General features: G+C 36.6%; 6 protein-coding genes across 7 annotated transcripts; 4 read left to right on the top strand and 2 right to left on the bottom strand.

The window, feature by feature from the left end:
• The first annotated feature begins 21 nt into the window (after positions 1-21).
• Positions 22-3,795, top strand: LOC120001021 (protein DETOXIFICATION 40-like). Its single transcript, XM_038849234.1, has 7 exons — positions 22-348; positions 1,102-1,733; positions 2,282-2,338; positions 2,673-2,911; positions 3,157-3,275; positions 3,355-3,441; positions 3,730-3,795. Exons 1-7 carry the CDS (start codon positions 22-24, stop codon positions 3,793-3,795), a joined length of 1,527 nt encoding a protein of 508 aa, XP_038705162.1.
• Positions 3,796-4,223: 428 nt separating this feature from the next.
• On the top strand, positions 4,224-7,104 carry LOC120001010 (protein DETOXIFICATION 40-like). The gene is made up of 7 exons (XM_038849223.1): positions 4,224-4,550; positions 5,010-5,641; positions 6,065-6,121; positions 6,278-6,516; positions 6,599-6,717; positions 6,813-6,899; positions 7,036-7,104. Exons 1-7 carry the CDS (start codon positions 4,224-4,226, stop codon positions 7,102-7,104), a joined length of 1,530 nt encoding a protein of 509 aa, XP_038705151.1.
• Positions 7,105-7,321: 217 nt separating this feature from the next.
• LOC119999684 (50S ribosomal protein L6, chloroplastic-like) lies at positions 7,322-10,378 on the bottom strand. Its single transcript, XM_038847390.1, has 3 exons — positions 10,222-10,378; positions 8,747-9,055; positions 7,322-7,793 (listed from the first exon to the last, which is right to left on the bottom strand). Exons 1-3 carry the CDS (start codon positions 10,254-10,256, stop codon positions 7,457-7,459), a joined length of 681 nt encoding a protein of 226 aa, XP_038703318.1. The 5' UTR covers positions 10,257-10,378; the 3' UTR covers positions 7,322-7,456.
• Positions 10,379-11,083: 705 nt separating this feature from the next.
• Positions 11,084-16,145, top strand: LOC119999653 (glutamate receptor 3.7). Of its 2 annotated transcripts, none has more exons than XM_038847348.1 (6): positions 11,084-11,895; positions 12,102-13,450; positions 13,857-14,134; positions 14,311-14,342; positions 15,027-15,433; positions 15,568-16,145. In XM_038847348.1, exons 1-6 carry the CDS (start codon positions 11,613-11,615, stop codon positions 16,006-16,008), a joined length of 2,790 nt encoding a protein of 929 aa, XP_038703276.1. In that variant the 5' UTR covers positions 11,084-11,612; the 3' UTR covers positions 16,009-16,145. The 2 variants fall into 2 exon arrangements, with proteins under 2 accessions (XP_038703276.1, XP_038703275.1); XM_038847347.1 differs by having other exon boundaries at positions 14,296-14,342.
• Positions 16,146-17,670: 1,525 nt separating this feature from the next.
• Positions 17,671-19,947, top strand: LOC120000088 (septum-promoting GTP-binding protein 1-like). The gene is made up of 6 exons (XM_038847961.1): positions 17,671-17,976; positions 18,113-18,239; positions 18,377-18,473; positions 18,758-18,797; positions 19,064-19,147; positions 19,748-19,947. Exons 1-6 carry the CDS (start codon positions 17,671-17,673, stop codon positions 19,910-19,912), a joined length of 819 nt encoding a protein of 272 aa, XP_038703889.1. The 3' UTR covers positions 19,913-19,947.
• Positions 19,948-20,054: 107 nt separating this feature from the next.
• On the bottom strand, positions 20,055-20,960 carry LOC120000470 (sigma intracellular receptor 2). Its single transcript, XM_038848560.1, has 2 exons — positions 20,552-20,960; positions 20,055-20,444 (listed from the first exon to the last, which is right to left on the bottom strand). The coding sequence occupies exons 1-2, from the start codon at positions 20,873-20,875 to the stop codon at positions 20,256-20,258; spliced, it is 513 nt and encodes a 170-aa protein (XP_038704488.1). The 5' UTR covers positions 20,876-20,960; the 3' UTR covers positions 20,055-20,255.
• Between the last annotated feature and the right edge of the window lie 1,873 nt (positions 20,961-22,833).

Raw genomic sequence — 22,833 nt, 5'->3', positions numbered from 1 at the left:
TCGAAATCAAAATTTGAAGTTATGGAATCTTCAGCAAAAGATATCAATCAACCTCTGCTTGAATCCAAGTCTCCTTCAATCACAACAAACCCTCACGGATCCACGTCCGACGAGCTCGAAAACATTTTGTCAGACATTATGATACCATTCTCGCGGCGTATGTGGATTGCGACCAGAATTGAATTGAAGCTTCTATTCAAATTGGCTGCGCCTGCTGTCGTTGTTTATATGACCAATTATCTCATGTCCATGTCCACAAATATCTCCTGCGGCCAACTCGGAAACCTCGAGCTTGCTGCGGCCTCACTCGGCACCACTGGCATTCAATTGTTCGCTTATGGTCTCATGGTATGCATATAGAACTCAATACATGAATTGGCAGAGTTGCCAATCTTTGAAAACTATTTGTTATCGACTCAAGTTCAATGAATTGATACAATCACAATGTTTGCCATTTCTAGAATGGGCCTTAATTGGGCCAGTCTAAATTTGGCCTTATCCTATATATAACCACAGCTTTTTTGAAGCCTAGCCCAATACTTCTTTTGCACTCTTTTATTCTCGAGTTTAGTAAAGTAGGGCCCTAATAAAGCTCATAAGGCTTCATGTGTCTATCTGGTACTCTACCACTATGGTAAAGCTTTACGCTAGCTTATAATAAATTAAGGACAGACGATCTATCAAACGTCCCTCATAGAAAAGCTATAAGTTAGTTAATAAGTTTCAAAAAAAAAACTTCAAATTGAATTTTATTTTAGATATTTTTGTCCTTCTTTTTGCTAATATAATATTAAAAATTTAAAATATTAACTTGAAATTTATTTATATTAAATATCTTGTAATTTATACAGTTTAAACTTGAAATAAAATTACTAAAAGTAAAAATCGTAAAATAACAAAGTACAATAATTTATACAATTCACATTTTTTATTAGTATTTATTCTATTTTTTAAACTAAACTTAAATAATTTTTTTCTCAGTTTATAAGATAGTGTCAATTATAAATTTCACCGATCACCTGACAGCTAATAAATTAGCTTATAAGCAATACTAAACTGAGCTTTTATTTAATTTATTGATGTTTGATTTATATTGAACAGCTGGGGATGGGGAGTGCAGTGGAGACTCTATGTGGACAAGCATATGGTGCACAAAAGTACGAAATGTTAGGCATATACCTTCAAAAATCAACAATTCTTCTAACTCTTACTGGAATCCTACTATCAATCATCTACATTTTCTCCAGAAGAGTTTTAATTTTCCTTGGTCAATCCCCAGAGATCGCATCAGCAGCATCAGTCTTCGTCTTCGGCCTTATTCCTCAAATTTTCGCCTCCGCTGCGAACTTCCCGATTCAAAAATTCATGCAAGCACAAAGCATAATGGCTCCAAGTGCATACATATCAGTTGTCACGCTTATAATCCATGTATTCCTAAGTTGGCTCGCTGTGTATAAGCTTGGGTTTGGATTGCTTGGTTCATCACTTGTGTTGAGTATTTCTTGTTGGATTGTTGTGATCGCTCAGTTCGGATATATCGTCAAGAGTGAGAAGTGTAAATACACATGGAGAGGATTTAGTGCGCAAGCCTTCACTGGACTACCTGCATTCTTCAAGTTATCGGCTGCATCGGCAGTGATGCTTTGCTTGGAGACTTGGTATTTCCAACTTCTTGTTCTATTGGCAGGCTTGTTAGAGAATCCTCAGTTGACGTTAGATTCCCTTTCAATCTGGTAAGAATATTTAATTGAACAAGTGTGTCTATTTCTTTGCGATTTTAAGCTTATTAAGGGATTTGGAGGCTCCGCAATTCCCTAGAGTCTACAATTTACATCTAATGGTGCAGAAAAAATGAGATAAGTTTTAAAAATGAAAAAAAATTATTGTCTGATGTGGCGCACCTCCCAAACATTTGAATTCAAATTGTAGACTCTGCAATTTTAAATGAATTACGGAGCCCACACACCCAAGCTTAAGAGGGGTGTAGATTTCCCATCCAAAATGAGAGAAAATCTATTTTGGGACTTTTTTTTTGCATTTTTCATGCTCCAACGAATGCTCCAAATGATACCTGAAATAGGGTTGTGTATCCTGCATATCCCAAATTTAGATTCTTTTCACCATATCCCTAAATTAAAAAAATAATATTTTATTTTTTTTATCCCCTCTCTTAAAAAAACATTATTTTAAAATAGGAGAGGGGATGTACTCCATTTGGGATACAGGGTTGGAGTTGTTGTAACTAAGCTGATCGATTTATGATACTCTTCGTTAAGTGCAGCTTGTCAATTGTGGGATGGGCTTTTATGACAACAGTCGGCTTCAATGCGGCGGCAAGGTGAGTGTGATTATTCCATGTACTTCATAATAGAGACTAATTGCATAAAATCAACAATGTTAATTTTTGAACAATGCAATATGTTTAATTTATTACACAAACTATACTTGTATTTGTAGTTGGGTCCGTAATAATACTACATGTCCATAATTTTGATGTCCATAATTTTGGTCTCCATAATCTAGGAGGCATGAGGAGAAGTGTGGGGGATCATTTAGTATTAAATGATCCCCCACACTTCTCCTCATGCCTCATAGATTATGGACACCAAAATTATGGACACATATCATTTTGAATCAAATTAATGTGGTGTTTATGGATATGAGAATTGCAGTGTGAGAGTTGCGAATGAACTGGGATCTAGGCATCCAAAGTCAGCAGCATTTTCTGTAATAATTGTGAACTCGGTCTCTCTCATAATCTCGATAATCATAGCAATTATAGTGTTCGCATTACGCGATGTCATTAGTTACGCTTTTACAGAAGGTGAAGAGGTGGCTGCTGCCGTATCAGATCTCTGCCCGCTTCTAGCCATCACCATTATCCTGAACTCTGTGCAACCTGTTTTGTCTGGTAAGTAAAAACTAATATTTTAACCAATAATCTAATGGATCACAGCAACTAATATCCTAGTTATCTCAATTGTTGAATTATACACATAGGATTTCATGTGGAGTCCACGAATTCACTTGAATCATGTGTGTACACCTCAACAATTGAGATACCAACTATTGAAATCTTTTCCATTTTCGTATTTTAACACATTATATGATACAAGATTTAAAGTTAATTGCTTTGTTGCCTATATACAAATGAAGGTGTGGCTGTCGGATGTGGATGGCAAGCTTTTGTAGCATATGTTAATGTGGGATGTTACTATTTAGTTGGTATCCCCTTGGGTGTACTTCTTGGTTTTTACTTCAATCTGGGTGCAAAGGTAATTATCAACACAACACTAGCCCCCGTATATCTATATGTGTGTAGGTTGGTGAATGGTGATTGTGTGCTGAATGCAGGGTATATGGTCAGGAATGATTTGTGGTACTTCACTGCAGACCATCATTTTGTTATGGGTAACATTTCGCACAGATTGGAATAAAGAGGTAATATAAGCTGATTTAATTTTATTGGTTTTTCTTTTTGGAGTTAAAGTACCACAATAATAATAGAAATGAAAATGATAAATATCTCAATAGTTAGTATCATAGTAATCACAATTCACAACTGTTAAATTTGTGAGCTCTTCATGTCTCACATGATGCACATAATATTTTAGTATAACGCAATAGTTTGGATAATTAAGATACCATGCAGTCACTGGAATTATTATCGTTACTAAAGTAGAAATTTTAAAAACTTTTTACATAAATTAATCGGTACCCTTATTACAGGTTGAAGCATCTTTGAAGAGATTGGATAGGTGGGAGAGGGAGGACAAGAAGCCACTTTTGAGTTGATTTCTTGCGGTTGCGTATCTCCCGACTCGAGTATTGACCATCAAATGAACACTTATTGATGATGTCAATAAACATAATTTTGTATTTTTACTGTTGTAATAATAAGCATAGAACAAAACATTATTGTGCCATATTTGGGGAAAATGTGGGTCATATATCGGGATATGCAACATTACTCTATATAAACTTCGCATGATTCCTCTATTCGCATGTTTCCTCTATTCGGGTTCCACTATTCGCACGTTCTCTCTATTAGTAGTGGTTGGCTGGTGATGAATTGGAACATTGTTGGCTTATACCATATATAACGTCTATTACCATCCCATATTTAGATTAGACAATGTTAGCTAGACATGCCCCAACATTCAATCCCCCTAACACCCAATTGTTGTGGATTCCAAGCGCCTTCAAAATCAAAATTTCAAGGCATGCAATCCTCAACAAAAGATATCAATCAACCTCTGCTTGATTCCAAGTCTCCTTCAATTACAACAAACCGACCTCATGGATCCACCGACGAGCTCGAAAACATTTTGTCAGACATTACGGTGCCATTCTCGCAGCGTATGTGGATTGCGACCAGAATTGAATCTAAGCTTCTCTTCAAATTGGCTGCGCCTGCTGTCATTGTTTATATGATCAATTATCTCATGTCCATGTCCACAAATATCTCCTGCGGCCAACTCGGAAACCTCGAGCTTGCTGCGTCCTCTCTCGGCAACACTGGCATCCAAATGTTCGCTTATGGTCTCATGGTATGCGTACAAAACTCAATAAATAAATTGCCAGAGTTTCTAGTCTTCGAAAACTATTTGTTATCATCGACTCAAGTTCAATGAATTCATGCAATCTTTCCAATTTCACGTTTGCGCCTTAATTGGGCAGGTCTTAATTTGGGCTTACCCTATATATAACGGCAGCTTTGTTGAAGCCTAGCCCAACAGTTCTTTTGCACGCTCGACTTTAGTAAGTTGGGCCCTGATAAAGCTTATAAGCCTTTATATGTATCTGTTTGGAAAAGCTTATAACCTAGATTATAATTAGTTAGATGCATACACTCTAAATTATAAGTTAGCTTATAAGGTCTAGTAAGCTTCAAAAAAAAAAAGTTAAATAAGTTTTAAATTGAAATTATTTTGATAACAAATAAGCCACATCAAACGGAATTTTTAATTTTTATTTAATTTATTGATGTTTGATTTATATATGAACAGTTGGGAATGGGAAGTGCAGTGGAGACTCTATGTGGACAAGCATATGGTGCACAAAAGTACGAAATGCTAGGCATATACCTTCAAAAATCAACAATTCTTCTAACTCTTACTGGAATCCTACTATCAATCATCTACATTTTCTCCAGAAAAATTTTAATTTTCCTTGGTGAATCCCCAGAGATCGCATCAGCAGCATCAATCTTCGTCTTCGGCCTTATCCCTCAAATTTTTGCGTACGCCGTGAACTTTCCAATTCAAAAATTTATGCAAGCACAAAGCATAATAGCTCCAAGTGCATACATATCAGCTGTCACGCTTATAATCCATGTATTCCTAAGTTGGCTCACTGTGTATAAACTTGGGTTTGGATTGTTAGGTGCATCCCTTGTGTTGAGCTTTTCTTGGTGGATTGTTGTGATAGCTCAGTTCGTATATATTGTTAAGAGTGAGAAGTGTAGATACACATGGAGAGGATTTAGTGCACAAGCCTTCACTGGACTACCTGCGTTCTTCAAGTTATCGGCTGCATCGGCAGTGATGCTTTGCTTGGAGACTTGGTACTTACAACTTCTTGTTCTATTGGCAGGGTTACTAGAGAATCCTCAGTTGGCCTTAGATTCCCTTTCAATCTGGTAAGAATTAACTAAACAAGTCTGTCTATTTCTTTGTGATTTTCAGCTTAAGATTGAGGGGTGTTTATGCAAACAGACCGAATTTTAGGGTTTAGATTGCATATCATCCTATATAGTATATAGAGCTTCTCCAACGGTCCCCAAAATGAGGAAATAACTTTTTTGGAACCGTTTTTTGCATTTTTCATGCTCCAACGGGTACCTCAATTGATACCCTAAAGTAGGATTATGTACCTTGCATACCCTAAATTTGAGTAGCTCTCACCATATTCTAAAGTTTTAAAAATAATATTTTATTTTATCTCATATCCTCTCAGAAAAGCCATTTAAAATAGGGGAGGAGATGTACATTATTTGGATTCGAAATGGTTGGAGTTGCTGTAACTAAGCTGATCCATTTATGATACTCTTCACTAATTGCAGCATGTCAATTGTGGGATGGGCTTTTATGACAATAGTCGGCTTCAATGCAGCGGCAAGGTGAGTGTGATCATTCCATGTACTACTTGATAATAAATCAGAGACTAATTGCATAAAATCAACAATGTTTTTGAACAATGCAATATGTTTAGTTTATTACACAAACTATATTTGTATTTGTAGTTTGGGTCAAATTAATGTGGTGTTTAATTGCAGTGTGAGAGTTGGGAATGAACTGGGATCTAAGCATCCAAAGTCAGCAGCATTTTCTGTAATAGTTGTGAACTCGATCTCTCTCATAATATCGGTAATCGTAGCAATTATATTGTTGACATTACGCGATGTCGTAAGTTACATCTTCACGGAAGGTGAAGAAGTCGCTGCAGCTGTCTCAGATCTCTGCCCGCTTCTAGCTATCACCATTATCCTCAACTCTGTGCAACCTGTTATGTCTGGTAAGTCAAATGCTAATATTTTAACCAATTATATGACACAATATTTAAACTTAATTGCTTTGTTCCGTATGTACAAGTGAAGGTGTGGCTGTTGGATGTGGATGGCAAGCTTTTGTAACAAAAGTTAATGTGGGATGTTACTATTTAGTTGGCATCCCCTTTGGTGTAATTCTTGGTTTTTACTTCAATCTGGGTGCCAAGGTAATTTTCAACACAACACTAGTCCTCACACACACATATATATATGTATGTATGTATTTATAGGTCGGTGAATGGTGATTGTGTGGTGAATGCAGGGGATATGGTCAGGAATGCTTTGTGGGACTGCAATGCAGACCATCATTTTGTTATGGGTAACATTTCGTACAGATTGGAATAAAGAGGTAAATATGAGCTCATCTAATCTTATTGGTTTTTCTTTTTGGGGTTAAAGTAGAAATATCAAAACTTTTTACAGGCATAACGACATAACGTTCTTCAATTAAGAAATTTTAAAAAATTAATTAATTTTTTTCACAGGTTGAAGAATCTTTGAAGAGATTGGATGAGTGGGGGAGGGAGGACAAGAAGCAGCCACTTTTGAGTTGATTTCTTGCGGTTGTGTTTCTCCTGGACCATCGAATGAACACTTTTTGATGATGTCAATAGACATAATTTTGTATTTTCACTATTGTAATAATAAAACATAGAATAAAACATTGTTCTGCCTATTGGCGGCCCATTTGGCACTTTATGGACTAGAGTATTGACAGATTGGCCGGCCCATTAATATGTGTGTTGGGTAAATACTTTGAAGCCCACCTGGTAGCACGGGTCAATACGGAAATCCCAATGAATGGCCACTAAAAGCCATGCATAAAGTATTGCAAAATGCTGATACAATTTAATGAGCACAAATCTGTTGTGACAAAAGGAACCAGAAGAGCATAAATATTCTACATTACTTCTTCTTACCGGCTTTTCCTTCCTTTCTTCTTACAACTTCATCGGCATATTTCACTCCTTTACCCTTGTATGGTTCAGGGGGTCTCCATTTCCTAATTGAAGCAGCAAACTGACCAATTGCACTCTTATCAAATCCACTAACGGTGATTCTAGTATTCTCTTCAACTTTTACTTGAAGACCATCGGGGATTTCCATCCTAACCGGATGAGAGAACCCGAGATTCAATACCAAATCTTTTCCTTCCAGCATTGCACGATATCCAACGCCAATCAATTGAAGTTTCTTCTCGAACCCTTTAGATACTCCCACCAGCATGTTGTTGGTTAGTGTCCTGCAAATATGATCGCAAGGCATGAGATCGAATCATTTACTGTATAGAACACATTTGGATCCAGTTTAACATCCAAAATATTTGAAATTAAATCAAAAAAAGAGGGGAGACTTTTGAAGAAGTGTAAATGCTAAAAGTCAAGCCTCAAAGAGTTCAGTGATCTTTGTACATAGCTTGGGGGAGGGGTCTTCTCAGCTCATTTCCACGTCTTCCTTGTCTTTGTGGCCCATATATACGCATAAATAAATATTTACACGGGCCACTTCCTTTGACGTTCTTTGTTATCACCTCCCTAGCTAGGGGAAGTCTCCCTACCCGTCACTTCAGGAACACCAAAAAACAGCCAGAATTCCATTGGTCACAGACAAATTCCACCGCCTAGTAGATTTTCCAGTAGCCAAAATTTCCTAAGCATCCAAGTGCCTATTGTGATTTACTTTTATACTCCAGGGCTGAATGGTGCGTCACGTACGGAAAAAGCACTCAACATAGATGCAACATATGTATTAGATGAGTACACACAAATATTGCCATTTCCCTATCTGCTTACACGCCCTCAGATAGAGACACCTTTCAGATGTCTCTGGCGGTGGTAAAGTCGTCTCTTCCAACAACCATGTAGTACTATACTTGACAAACCCACCTCGCTTATTAAAGCAACCATATAGCGAAGACAATAAACACCAAAGGAAAACATACCAATATAGCCCTGTGCCTGAGAAATACTCAGTAGTGCATATGCCCAACAAAGATAGTTCAAGAAAATAAATGATAAAGGCTATATCAGTAACTTTCAGGGTAGTTAAAAACACGTTTCTATTGATAATTTGATATAGCAGATTCATAAGTGTAACTTCAAAAATCTAAGTTACTTGAGGACTTAGAAGAAACCAATTCAACAAGAACAGAGTAATAAAAGGCATTGGGCATATCAAAAAGACTCATGGTTGTACCTGAAAAGCCCATGCATTTGATTGGCCCTTCTAGTTTCTACAGCCTTTCTGACCCTTAGATTTCCAGACTCCTCCTTTTCAAGCTTCACCTCTGATGGATAAGTAATGGAAAGTTCCCCCAAAGGGCCCTTCACTTTCAAATCCCGACCTTCCATTGCTATCGTGACATTTGATGGCACTTCCATGGGCTGTTTCCCTATCCTTGATTCCTTACACTCGATAGTTGTCCTCATGAAACTAACACGGGCAACAGGACCACTGGATACGCAAATGACATTTCCCTCACCAAAAAATAGCGACCTAAAGTTGCTGAAAAACCAAAGGGAAAACAAATAGTCTCAAGTTTCCAAACAAATAGTAGAAAAAAACTGAAAATATCAAGCACATTTTCACTCAGCCGATCTGTCATAATTAATTAATTATGCCAAATGATATTCATTGTGCTCAAAAATCTTCTACTGTTTAGCATCGATAAGTTAAACAGAAGTTCTGACTCTGTTCAGTAATGGAAATATGCACGAATAAAAGAAATTCAAATCTTCAAATTTCTCATAATGTTGCATGACACTGACATTCATTAAAACAACATTTTCCATCGGCAGAACCTGACACAGAGGATGGTTTTAGTTGACTTTTCCTAATTAAGTTATCCTAAAGCTGTGATTGTTTTATCCCTTCTCTTTTCTTCCATATTCTAAGCCAAACAAACAAGGGAAGAACATTTTCTCATAATACTTCTCAACAGCGTGTGATTGTTTCGGAAACATTAAGAAGCTAAATAACCAACACAATCGATTTCTTAACATACTTTCCCTGCTACCAAATATTGAATCGGACAGAAAAAAAACTATTATATGTTGTGAAACAAAACTAATGATTTTACAATCTTAAAAAGGCAAACAATTTACACATTAAAAAAGCACAAACTGGAATACACAAGCAGATATCACATAACATCCAGAACATTTGCAAGCTTTATTTAATATCCTCATAAAGTCAAATATGAAAATGCATTACAGTAGGCTATACAAAAGCTTTTTCTCATCATCAATCATCAACCAGTACCTATTAACACGGAACACAATTAGCCCACGGAGGTACCAGAACAATAACTTTTACTTACTCAGAAAGCAAATTCTGCTTCACATTAACATAGAAAAAAACTGCTACACTGAAAATTCCAGTTTAAGCATAGGAAACAAATATGTATCACAAAACCGATCCAGAAAACATATCTCACGAACATAAACTTCAGTAACTCAGAGTATAGAGGCCAAACTCCAAAAAAAACACGTTAATAAATTAAGCAGGAATTGATACCACTATTGAAGAACTCATAATTGTTGAAAATCTTGAGCTAACTTTGGGTAGGCCAATTGCTGTTGTAGTAACCGTTCCGACTCAACAACAACTTTATAATGTGAAATGTGAATGTTCGAATAAAATAACAAGCCATAGAATTCTAGGGTTTCTACCTGGTTTGAAGAGAAGAGGTGACTGAAGTGGTCATCCTTTAACAGCTTTCACAGCATCAGCCTCGCGTTCGGTACTCAGTACTCACTCGCACGAGAGAGAAGGAGAGTAATGTATTCGCTATCTATCCGAAACGACTGTTATCCGCTGGGATTCGCCGATGAAGGAAAGACATTTTACATGAAATTATTGAAATGCCCCTCTTCTTTTCTGGACATTTATACCCTTGTCTATTTCGACACAGAGAATGAACACCCGAGGGCCCAAGCCCACAACTAAAAACCATCAAGGCCGGTCCACTGGACCAGCTACGGCCCATTTTTCTAGATCACGAGAAAGCCCATTAACGGACTAAAAAGGCAAGAGCACTTCCAAATGGTTGTATTTCTAATGGCCCAACAAACATAAATATTGAATCCCACCTCTAAACTCAAACACGTATACAATCACAATAGAAAAATACAAATTCCTATACATTATTCATTCCCACCTAATATGGAGGCCAACAACATCTCATGCCTTCACAACAAAACAACATCTCATGCCTTCATAACAAAACTACGCCAAAACACAAAATCTCAATACAATCACATTAACAAAAGACGTCTCCCAATACAATCACATCAACAACATACATTATTCATTCCCATCCAATATGGAAACCAACAACATCTCATGCTTTCATGTTGTCCACAACAAAACTATATCAAAACACAAAATCTCAATACAACCACATCAACGTCTCCCAATACAATCATATCAACAACACATAAAATCCCATACTTTTTTTTGACCCAGCAAAAATAGCACGTGCTCTAAACAAACGAAGTTGTTAAAGACTGCTCTGTTAATCCGGCATCACGTTCTTTTCCGTCGCGTGATCAACACAAGCCTCGACGGCGGCCGGGAGCATTTTTTTTTTTTGTTGGTAAGTGGCCGGGAGCATCTCTGTTAAGCCAAACGAGGCTTTAGTTTCCGTCCACATTCCACAGTTATATCCAGATGGTCCATTTATGTCATTGGTAGTTTCTTCTTTTTGGAGCAAATTGCAATGCTTTTGGTTCCATTCCAAATAATCAAAGTGTGATTCTCGTTTCGAAATTTCAACATCACTGGGTCTATCCTCTATTTATACGTCCTTTCATGTGCTTCCAATAATTCAATGACCTCACCTAATCTTATTCATTGTTGGTGTCTACATCGACTAAGATTGGCAATGAAAGCATTCTTTTTTCTCAGCTTTGTGTCTTCTACTTTTGCGTGGCCAATAATTTGCTTGGAATCTAGCCTGGGTGCCTTCTATTTGTTTGTTTAAAACATCATTTCCGGCTTTTCACACCCATGAAACCCCATAGCTTGAAACAAGCGATTTCTTTCATTGTTGAGGATTTTAATGTTACTGGGTCGATACTCTTCAACCATGAAACAGAGAGTGATTCTGAATTTGACGATTTTGTTCTGGGTTTTTCTTTACGGCTCTGTGTACTGCCAGAGGCCTGCTGTCGTTAACCTTGGTGCCATCTTTACTTTTGATTCGGTTATTGGCAGAGCAGCTAAGACAGCAATTGAAGCTGCAGTGGCTGATGTTAATGCCGACCCTAGAGTTCTCGGTGGGACAAAACTGAATTTGATCATGGAGGATGCGAATTGCAGTGCCTTCTTCGGTGCCATTAGAGGTACATTAAAAACTTCTGTTTTCGAAGAGTTCGGTGGATATTCATATTTGGTCTTTCTGGTTTATAATGCCAATTTTGCAGTTTGTGGAGGATGTGATTTAGCAATTTTATAATAGAACGTTTGGACTTTTACATTTTTTACTCTTTATGTTTTGATTTTTACACAATTGTGATAAACCTACGTTTTTTATACTATTTTTTATCAGCTTTTCGGGTTATTGAGAAAGAGGTAGTGGCCATAATTGGCCCACAGTCTTCTGGAATTGCTCATATGATTTCTGAGATTGCAAATGCTGTTCAAGTACCTCTTCTTTCGTTTGCTGCAACTGATCCAACTCTGTCTGCTCTTCAATTTCCCTTCTTTCTACGAACTACGCAAAGTGACGCCCATCAAATGGCTGCCATGGCTGATTTAATTGATTACTACGGGTGGAAAGAAGTCATTGCCATCTTTGTGGATGATTATTATGGGAGAAATGGCATCTCTGCTTTGGAGAATGAGCTTGAGAAGAAAATGTCAAAGATCTTACATAAATTGCCTTTGCCTGTCTGGTTCGATGACAGCCTAATCGTCGATTTCCTCAATCAATCTAAATCACTCAGTCCTCGTGTTTATGTTGTTCATGTTAATCCTGACCCAGGATTAAGAATCTTTACCATAGCCAAGAACCTTCAAATGATGACCGGCAACTATGTTTGGCTAACATCAGATTGGCTTTCGACCACTCTGGATTCTTTATATCCCAAGAAACCAAAGTCACTGAATCTTCTCCACGGAGTAGTTGGGCTTCGTCCTCATATTCCAAAGTCTAGGCAGACTTCGGCTTTTGTTTACCGTTGGAAGGAAATGCTGCACAAGGCTTTAATCACTACTGAGCTGAATGTGTATGGACTTTATGCATATGATACAGTTTGGACAATTGCCTATTCAATTGAAAAGTTCATCAAGGAATTTGGCAATGTTTCGTTTTCATTAAATGATATGTCAGTTGATACAAGATCAACTGATAAGCTGCTGGGGAAACTCAAAGTTTTTGATGGCGGCACTCTTCTACATAAAAAAATAATGGAGATAAACTTCACTGGTTTAACCGGTCAAGTTCACTTTGATCAAGATAGAAACGTTGTTGGTTATGGTTATGATGTAATTAATATAGACCAGATGGCCATCCGTACAGTCGGTTACTGGACAAGTCTTTCTGGGTTTTCATATGTACCCCAAGAGATTTACAAAGAGGATAGAGGGATCTATAATTTCCACATGGATCAGAAACTTAACAATGTTACGTGGCCTAGTGGAAAGACGGAAACACCACGTGGTTGGGTGATTGCTGATAATGGTAGACCATTGATAATAGGAGTGCCAAAAAGAGTCAGTTTTACTGAATTTGCGATGGAAATGCCTGACAGCCATAAAATCCAAGGATACTGTATTGATATATTCACTGAGTCATTAAAATTAGTCCCGTATGATGTTCCTTACAGGTTCGAGTCATTTGGGGATGGTCATTCCAACCCCAGTTATGACAAGCTTGTGCAAATGGTTGCAGATAATGTAAGTATATCCCATACCTCAGTTTTTCCTGTTATACACAGTTAATCTTCATTTTCGGTTAATATTTTTGTGCCATTATATATGTTTAATTTTGTGTTAAGACAACCTATGAATACATTACAAGTATATTGAGAGTCTGTTGTAGACACTAAACATGGCAAGGACTGTCCAAGAGATTCCATTTGCAGAAAATGACTCTGTCCATATAGAGAAGTTCACCCATTTATAGAGTGATCAAACTGTCTATTTTAAGCTGTTCTATTAACAATGTAATTGATTTTATCATTATTTTTTTTTGTGCAACTTGCCCAAGAAAGTCCTCGCCGTGATGAACTAAACTTGGAATTATGAGGAGAAGGCAGAAATATAATTATGTGGGTAATTCTTTTAAATTTTTTGGGATCAGGTATTTGATTTAGCTGTTGGGGATATTGCAATAACAACAAACAGGACAAAGTTTGTGGATTTTTCTCAGCCTTATGCTGCTACTGGTCTTGTTGTTGTGGCTCCAATCGACAAGTCAGAACCAAATGCTTGGGTGTTTCTCCAACCATTTACAACAGAGATGTGGTTCACCATTGGGGCTGCTTTTGTGATAATTGGAGTGGTCATTTGGATTCTAGAACATCGGGTCAATACAGACTTTCGAGGTCCTCCTAGGAGGCAGTTTGCAACAATATTTCTGTGAGTCTTCTCTGAACAATGCCTACTTCATTCATTCTCATCCTAATTTACCTTTCGAGTGTGTATTCATGGTAAAATAACTATATGTTTTAAATTAGTCTAGTCTTTCATTTGGTGAAACAAATATTTTCCCAAGATAAAGAATGTCTTACCTCATCCAGTCCTTCATGTTGCAGGTTCAGCTTCTCAACACTGTATAAGAAAAACAGTAAGGCATACCTTGCCTTTTTAACATATAATGCTGCTAAATTTTTTTTTCTCCTTTTACTAAGTTTTACATCAATTAAATATTAGTTATTGGATTGGTCTGAGGCTACCTGGGGCTTGGGAATACAGTTTCTTCGTTGTGGCCAACAGCTATGGCTGGAATGTTTGAACTATATGAATATGCAGAAAATTTCTATTTTTTTTTTACTATATTTAACATAAGTTGTACTCATCCTTGCAGTTTAAATTGAACTAAGTTTGTTTATAGGTGATAATCCGAAGTTAACTTCATTTATCCTTCCTTTTTTGTTTACTGTGCATCCTTAATTGGTGTGAGGTGGAATTAGCAGGCCATGATGTACTTGAACGTGTAACTCTTCGCCTCTTAGGAATTATTTAACTCATCTGATGTGTGGGTTGAAGCCCCTTCAGATAGTCGTGGGTGTACGGACGGAATCATAATGTTCGACTGTTGAGCGCACTGCAATGCTCAGCCAGGACTACATTGTGCTCAATTGAAAACTAACCTCCTTGCATCATGCAAAAGTGCTAGAAATAACATTATTTTCATGATATTATTTCCCTATTAAAAGAAAAGAATTTAGCAATGTTGCTTTTCCTACTTTGATTATGTTGAAAAGCTTTGATGAATTTTCATTTTGTCTTTTCTTCAATTGAATCACAGAAGAAACACCATTAAGTCCCTTGGGAAGAATGGTTATGGTGGTCTGGCTTTTTGTATTGATGGTGATAACATCGAGCTACACAGCAAATTTGACTTCAATCCTCACAGTTCAGCAGCTTTCTTCGCCAATCACTGGGATTGACAGCTTAATTGCTAGTAATTTGCCTATTGGGTTCCAAGTAGGGTCTTTTGCTTATAGCTATCTCACAGAAGACCTTTACATTCACAAGTCAAGACTTGTTCCCTTGGGATCTCCAGAAGAGTATGAAAGAGCTCTACGTCGTGGGCCAAGTGATGGAGGGGTGGCAGCTATCGTGGAAGAACTTCCGTACGTGCGGTTGTTTCTGTCAAACCAAAGTGATTTTGGGATCACAGGTCAATCATTTACAAAAAGCGGATGGGGATTTGTAAGTTGCTTCATCTACCAAATGCATTCAAATATATTTTGCCCATGTTCATTATGCACAACATATGCAAGAATGTTAAAAAGGTTTTTGGTGAAATTCATCATCTCATATTTTTGTTCACTGCCCTATATCAGGCTTTTCAGAGAGATTCGTTACTTGCTGTCGATATCTCCACTGCAATTCTGAAACTTTCCGAGAATGGAAAGCTTCAGAGTCTCCAGGAGAAGTGGTTTTGCAAGATGGGTTGCCCTGAAGAGAGGAGGCAGGACGCGGAGCCTGAGAAACTCCAGTTGATCAGCTTCTGGGGACTATATCTTTTATGCGGTTGCTTTGCTCTCTCTACACTTTTATTGTTTCTACTGCGAGCAATTTGGCAATTTGTTCGATACAAACGAAAGCAGAAGAAGGACCCTTCCCCTTCTTCCTCCTCGCCTTCATCCAGAACTCGTCATTCTCAACCCATTCACAACTTTATTGACTTCATTGACAAGAAGGAAGAAACTATCAAGAAAATGTTTACTCGGCATGAGAATCGACAACCTCAACCTGAACCTGGGACAACTGCAACAAGATGATAGATATTAGTATTGGTCAGATGAAAATTGGGACGTAATCTGGTTTACCATAGTATAGCATGCAAATGCTAAAATGTACTGAATTATAATGGATGGTTGATGGATTCATTCATGTATATCAATCATATAATTGTTAACTGCTTGTTCTTATATTGAGACCTAGGTGCACACCCATTCTGGGTTGAAATGTTATTGAAATACTGTTGCAGTTGTGATTATGGTTCTTGTTAAGAATAGAAGAATTTACTCTATGGTTCACTTCTGCTAGAGAATGTCAGAATGAGATCCCATTAAGGCTGATCAATTTTTGGGCCTAAGCCCAATAAGTAGGCCTGGTTTCAATTTTTTTCTTTTCAAAACAAGTAGAACGACAAGTAGCCCATTAAAAATTGGGTAAGCCCAAAATTTTTACTTGGTGGGTCAGGCCCGATTCGTTAATTCCTAAACTAATTTTGGTGGACACGTCACCATGCAGTCCGTTTAATCGACAGTCGAGATTACGTGTTTTTCATCCAGGAAAAAAAATAGTGGAATTTCGGTTCCAATCACAGGCATTGGATATCTTACAATAGGATCGAAATAATAAAATTCCATTTGCATTGATGAGCCTTGATGTTCTTATAGTAGTAAAATATTTTGTTATGTTTCCTTTCTTTTTTCTTGGTGTTAATAGATATGTTTCCTTATTCAGTGAGAATGCCAACAAAGATTCCATAATTGGAAATTAAAAACAGGGTAATTGATTAGTTATTAATAATTTAACATAAACAAAAAAAAAATTGGATAGACATCAACTTATTATGTCTCCTTAATTGTTCACTGAGATTGCCAACATGATAATTGATTACTTATTCACAATTAACATTAACATGTTGTAATATGGTAAGTTAATAACATCAACAATTGGATATACATGAACTTAATATTTTTCTTTTTATCAAAATAACACCAACAAATATTTCCATGTCAAGTGTTGATGCCAATCCCATATCCCATAACCTAATGAGTATAATTGGATGGTTAGATTGTAATTAGGGAGGAATTATCTCCATATTAATAGACCCTAATTATTGGATTTGAATCTTTAGGTAAGTCGCATTACTTAATTAGTATCGGTTTTAAAGAAGATTACTAAGACCGTTACCATTACAGTTTTACCGACCTTTTGAATTTTAAATTCAAAATGTAACGGTTTTTTGTATCCGCGAATATGTTAAGTATATCATATTCCCGCGTAAAGAATATTGTTATATGATAATTAACTAAAGTACTAAACACAATATCTAAATCAAATAATTCGCTCTCACACTTAATCTAATAGACGTGACCTAATATAAGAAAAACAGTAAATTTAGTAATGGTGAGCAGAATATAGAGGGGGAAAATCAGTTTAGACTAGCACAAACCACTAAAATTTCACTTAAATTCCTCAAAATGCCCATGGTGTGAAACGAGTTAAACACATACAAGAGCCGGCAATCTAAGACTTTTTGGTTCGTAAGGGTAAAAAATATATATATATATAAATGAAGTTCCAAAAATACCCTCGCAACGGAACCTACCATATGAGCAGAAACTCAAGCTGGCATTCATTTTTATGGCCAAATAGCTTATTGAGGCCATCCCTTCCAGTGCATACACTAAAAAACTCTGCCCAAGAAAATGACTCAATTCAACCTTTCTCGCTCAATCCGGTCCCGTGTCGTCTTCCTCCGGAAATTCCTCATTCGCTTCTGGAACCATGTTCTCATGTGTTCCATCGGAAAGCCGGTTCAATACAGAGTCCTGCCTCCTTCTCAGTCGCCTTCGCCTTCTATAACTCCGTCACCATCCTCGGTGGACCTTGAGAGCGGAGAGCCACCGATGAACGTGGCGCCATTGTGTCATAATGATGACATTGACTCAGATTTGATTTCGCTGAAGATCAGCCTCTTAGGCGATAGCCAGATTGGAAAAACAAGTTTCTTGGTTCGTAATCAATACGAATTTTGCTTCTTCCTTGGTTTTCAATTTTTCTTAAGAACTATTAGAATTTGAAATCGAGAGATCGTATGTGTGTTTTTCAAGCTTACGTATAAGTTTTATTGGGGAATGGATATTGCAGGAGAAGTACGTAGAGGATCCCAACCAACAAAAAAAGATGGGCTCGAAGAAGAATGGTTTGACGTCGATGGACAAGACATTGTTTGTCAAAAGTGTTCGTATTTCTTACAGTATCTGGGAACTTCAAGGTACGTATATACGTGTGTGTGTATATATATGTTTGTGTATTAACTGAATGTTGTAACGTTATTAATTTCCATGACGATTTAAGTTCAAATTTACCCTAATTTGACATATTTGATTGTTTGTTTGTTTGTGGATGAAGATGACAGTAGGTCTGTGGAACGAATGGCTATTGCTTGTCAGGATTCTGTGGCTATTTTGTTCATGTTTGATCTATCTAGTCGGCGAACATTGAATAGGTACCTTCCATAATCAATTTTTACTTAAAATTAATATGAACTCAAGGCTCTTTTATTCTTTATTTATCTCCTAAAATTGCGAGTTATGCCTCATTTCTCTTGTATTTATCTCCTAAACTTATGGGATCTAACTAGTAGTAATACACTAATGTTGCCCCCAGTTGGAAATTTGTACAAATGAAACATTATCTCGTAGACGGATGTAATTTTAGTTAACGTAATCAATTGAATGTATATTTTGGTTTATACTATTTTAATTAACTTACAATTTTATTCAACTGCAGTGTTATACGCTGGTATCAAGAAGCAACGAAATGGAATCAGGTTAGCTATCTACATTCCAGTTCCTACGTCGTTTAAGGATAAATGTAGAGTATATCATAGATTTTGATTTTGATTCTTAGTAATTGATTCATTCTGTGCCATATCAATACCATTCCCCACCTTCACCATAGTTTTTCCACATACATATACATACATACATACATACATACATATATATATATATATGTTTATTTTTCAAATATTAGCAGATATTCATATTTAGTGGTGGTCACATAATGCATTACTTTTTTTGGTTGTCTTTGTAGAGGGCAATTCTCATTCTAATAGGGACCAAGTTTGACGAATTCATCCAACTCCCAATTGATTTGCAATGGACAATTGCCAGCCAGGTAGATTTTCTTTAATTTTTTTGCCAAAAAAAAACACTTGGTATTAGATTTGTCAATTTATCTAATAATAACTGCAGGACTGCTGAACTGGTAGTTCGTAAACTTGAAAGACACATGTTAGAATTGTGGAAGAAGAATGTTGACCTCAAATAGGACAAGCGCCCGGAAGCCCACTGCTCAACTGGCTAGGGAGGTGCATTCCTGCCTAGTTGGGCGAGGTTGAGCGGACGAGGACCCTTATAGTCGATTATTGTAGTGGCTATCAAGATATTCAGTCTCCTAATTAAATTTAAAAACTTATGTGGATCTCACAATGATAAATAGAATAACGTTTGTGATTAAAATTACAGTGACTTCTACTACGGAAACCCTTAACCTGGGTTGAAGTTCTGTGGACAGTGTTTCTGGGTATTGTGTTGAAGTGCGTGTGAGTGTATTGTGTGATTGCATGCGTATAAACAGTAGAAATAGAGCTTAAGCTTTTTCTTCTTCCTTAACACAAATATGGGAAAGAATCATTGTTTTCTGAACGCAAATGATGTCTTTCTTCTTTGACATTCACAAACTGAGCAGTTTGCTACATTCATTGAACTGTGACAGGCTAGAGCATATGCAAAGGCTATGAATGCTACTCTCTTCTTCTCAAGTGCTACCTACAACATTAACGTGAACAAGATCTTCAAGTTCATTACTGCCAAGCTCTTTGACCTCCCATGGACTGTGGAGCGCAATCTCACCATTGGAGAGCCCATTATCGATTTCTAGTCCCTTTTCCATACAGCTTAAAATAGCTGTTAAACTCAGGTCAACCGCTCACTGGACTAGCTAGTAACATTTTATTCCAGTGATCTTTCGAGTTGTTTGGTCAGAATATTTGGTGGAATAAAGCAGAGATAGACAACATGGATTTTCAACTAAACTTTTTTATTTTCTGCTTAAAGCGTATTCATAAAACTGCAGAAACACAGAAGTTAACAGGATGCGTAGATGATGCTTGTGATAAGCAACTCACAGGAGACTTTGAGGTTTGTTTGATTTAAACTATGTTGTTACAAACAAAAAAGTAGAGAATATCAGCAGGGTGCAAAAATCGTACATTTGCATAAGCTCAAGCTTTCTTCTTTCTAGCCAATTTTGATCTCCTGCCAATTGTGGCAGATCCAGAAGTGGCCTTTGCAGATGGTGGCATCAGCCCACGCAGAATCGCCAAAACACCACATCCAAGGAAAGGCAAATAAGTGAACAGCATCTTATCAGAAGCCTTACCTGACCCTGTCACCTCTGCCAATACAGCAGCCTGAGACCCATCAAAATAGCAATGCAAACACTTGATTAGTTGATTAGATCTGTGAAATAAAGAATTAAGAGACATCAGAGGAACCAAATTAGGAAACTTTTAATTACCATTGAAGTAAAAGAAGAATTGCCATAGATCAAACAGGTGGTGGGCAACCAAGACTTGGCACCCAAAATCCCGTATAAATTGAGCAGCGTGAGAGGCCACTGGAAGAGCAGCTCTAACCAGATGAGACCGATAAAGAAATTGGGTTTCTCAATGAAGAGATAGTCGCCAAATTCGCGGGTGTACCATTGCTTGAGATTGATCAGATGGTCAGGGAAGAGATCGCGAGGAAGACATGTCTGCGCGTCTATTAAAGGCGCGGCCAAAGCAATTGTCAAAAACAAGGGGAAGAGAACGATGTCTAGTAGCTTCACTAGGGCGAACATTTCTTGATCCAGAGTACAGTGTCTCTCTGTTTTCTCGTTTTTCTTCTTTGTTAATTGACGAATCTACAGAGTCATCTGTCTAGATCTGGAGGCTGTTGAAAATTAAAATCAAACCGTAATTCGTGAACGAGGAAACGTCAAACAAAAATGGGCTTTATTTTGGGCTGAAAACCAAAATATATTAGTTGGCATCTCAGTTATCTGGGCTTCAGAAAGTTAGGTCTAGATACAAATGGGCTTTCTTTTGGGCAGAAAAGCACGTCGTTTATGACTTTATGTGGCAGTTCAGTGGACTAACCAACTAAGCTTTGGAAGGTTGGTCTGCACTGGGCCTCTCCGTGGACTGGGCTTTGGAATGTTGGGCCTAAGTTGGGCTGAGAGCCTGAGACTAATGAGGCAGTCTGGTTTTAGGGAAGTTTAAGTCACACCCCGATTTTTATTTAGTGTACCCCGACTTTGTTGACTTTGTCTTTTTTTAATACCTATGCTCTTTACACCTCATCCACTCACCATCTCTTTCTTCTTCTTCACGAACACCCACGACCAACCATGGTGTCGTCATCGTCCGAATACCAATCCGGTAACTAGTACCACCAAATTGAAGCACAAACTAAACCCAACCAACCTCGATGAGTTTCATCCACCATAACCACCGAAATCACTAGGGGTGTGCATCGGTCGGTCGGTTCGGTTATGGACATATTTTTAACCTAACCAAATTTTTTCGGTTAATTTCATCCATTTAACCGAACCATCATTTTTTAGACGGTTAACCATCGGTTCGGTTAACCTAAAATTTCGGTTTGAATTTCGGTCGGTTCGGTTAATTCCAAATATTTTGAGTCAGAGTCAAAGTCAAAGCCCAAAGCTAAAACACAAAAACCTTATATTTTGGGCCAAAGCCCAAACGCCATTGATTTTTTTAGATCAATGGCCCAGAATTATAGTACATAAATATATTTTAATAAATAATAATGACATATTAATAAATAATCTCATCTTTTAATCATTTTATCATTTATCACCTAATCAATAATAAATAATAGCATATCGTACAACATGATCTTTTAATCATTTATTATATATTTATATTTATTATATATTTATATTATGTGGAAAGTGTTACTAATTTAGCATATAATATGATTTATAATGTTAGAGTTTAGGATTTATAATTTTAGGGTTTCAATTTATAACTATATTATAGTTAATAGGGTTTAGGGTTTACATTCATAAAGTTTTATAGGGTTTAGGGTTCCCATTTAAAAAAAAAACAAAAGGTTTAAGGTTTTATAGTGTTAGAGTTTAGGGTTTATATTATTAGGGTATAATTTTATAGGTTTAGTGTTTTATCGGTTAGGGTTTAAGTTTATAACATGACTATAGTTATATAGTTAATAGGGTTTAGGGTTTACATTCATAAGGTTTTATAGGGTTTAGGGTTCCCATTTTAAAAAAAACAAAAGGTTTAAGGTTTTATAGTGTTAGAGTTTAGAGTTTATATTATTATAGTATAATTTTATAGGTTTAGTGTTTTATCGGTTAGGTTTAAGTTTATAACATGACTATAGTTATATAGTTAATAGGGTTTAAGATTTACATTCATAAGGTTTTATAGGGTTTAGGGTTCCCATTTAAAAAAAACAAAAGATTTAAGGTTTTATATTATTGGGACCTTTAACCTTAGGATTTAGGGTTTAATGGTTTATAGTATTTGTTTTGTCATATTATTAATTTCATCATCATATTTAATGATGATAAATATAAATATATAATATATTGAAGGTATTACTCTACATGGTAAGTTACTAAGTTGGTACTTGATAACATGAATTAATACTTATTAATTGATGTATATTATATTTATTTTGAATTTTTTATATGAGTATTAGTAGATTTTTTTTAGAAGAATATAAGTATGAAATTATTAATATGTGGAAAATTAATAACATAATTAT

The sequence above is a fragment of the Tripterygium wilfordii genome, chromosome 6 (genome assembly GCF_013401445.1).
Source record: "Tripterygium wilfordii isolate XIE 37 chromosome 6, ASM1340144v1, whole genome shotgun sequence".
Lineage (NCBI taxonomy): Eukaryota > Viridiplantae > Streptophyta > Magnoliopsida > Celastrales > Celastraceae > Tripterygium > Tripterygium wilfordii.
Note: the sequence above shows the minus strand (reverse complement) of the source record. Positions and strands in the feature narration are given on the sequence as shown.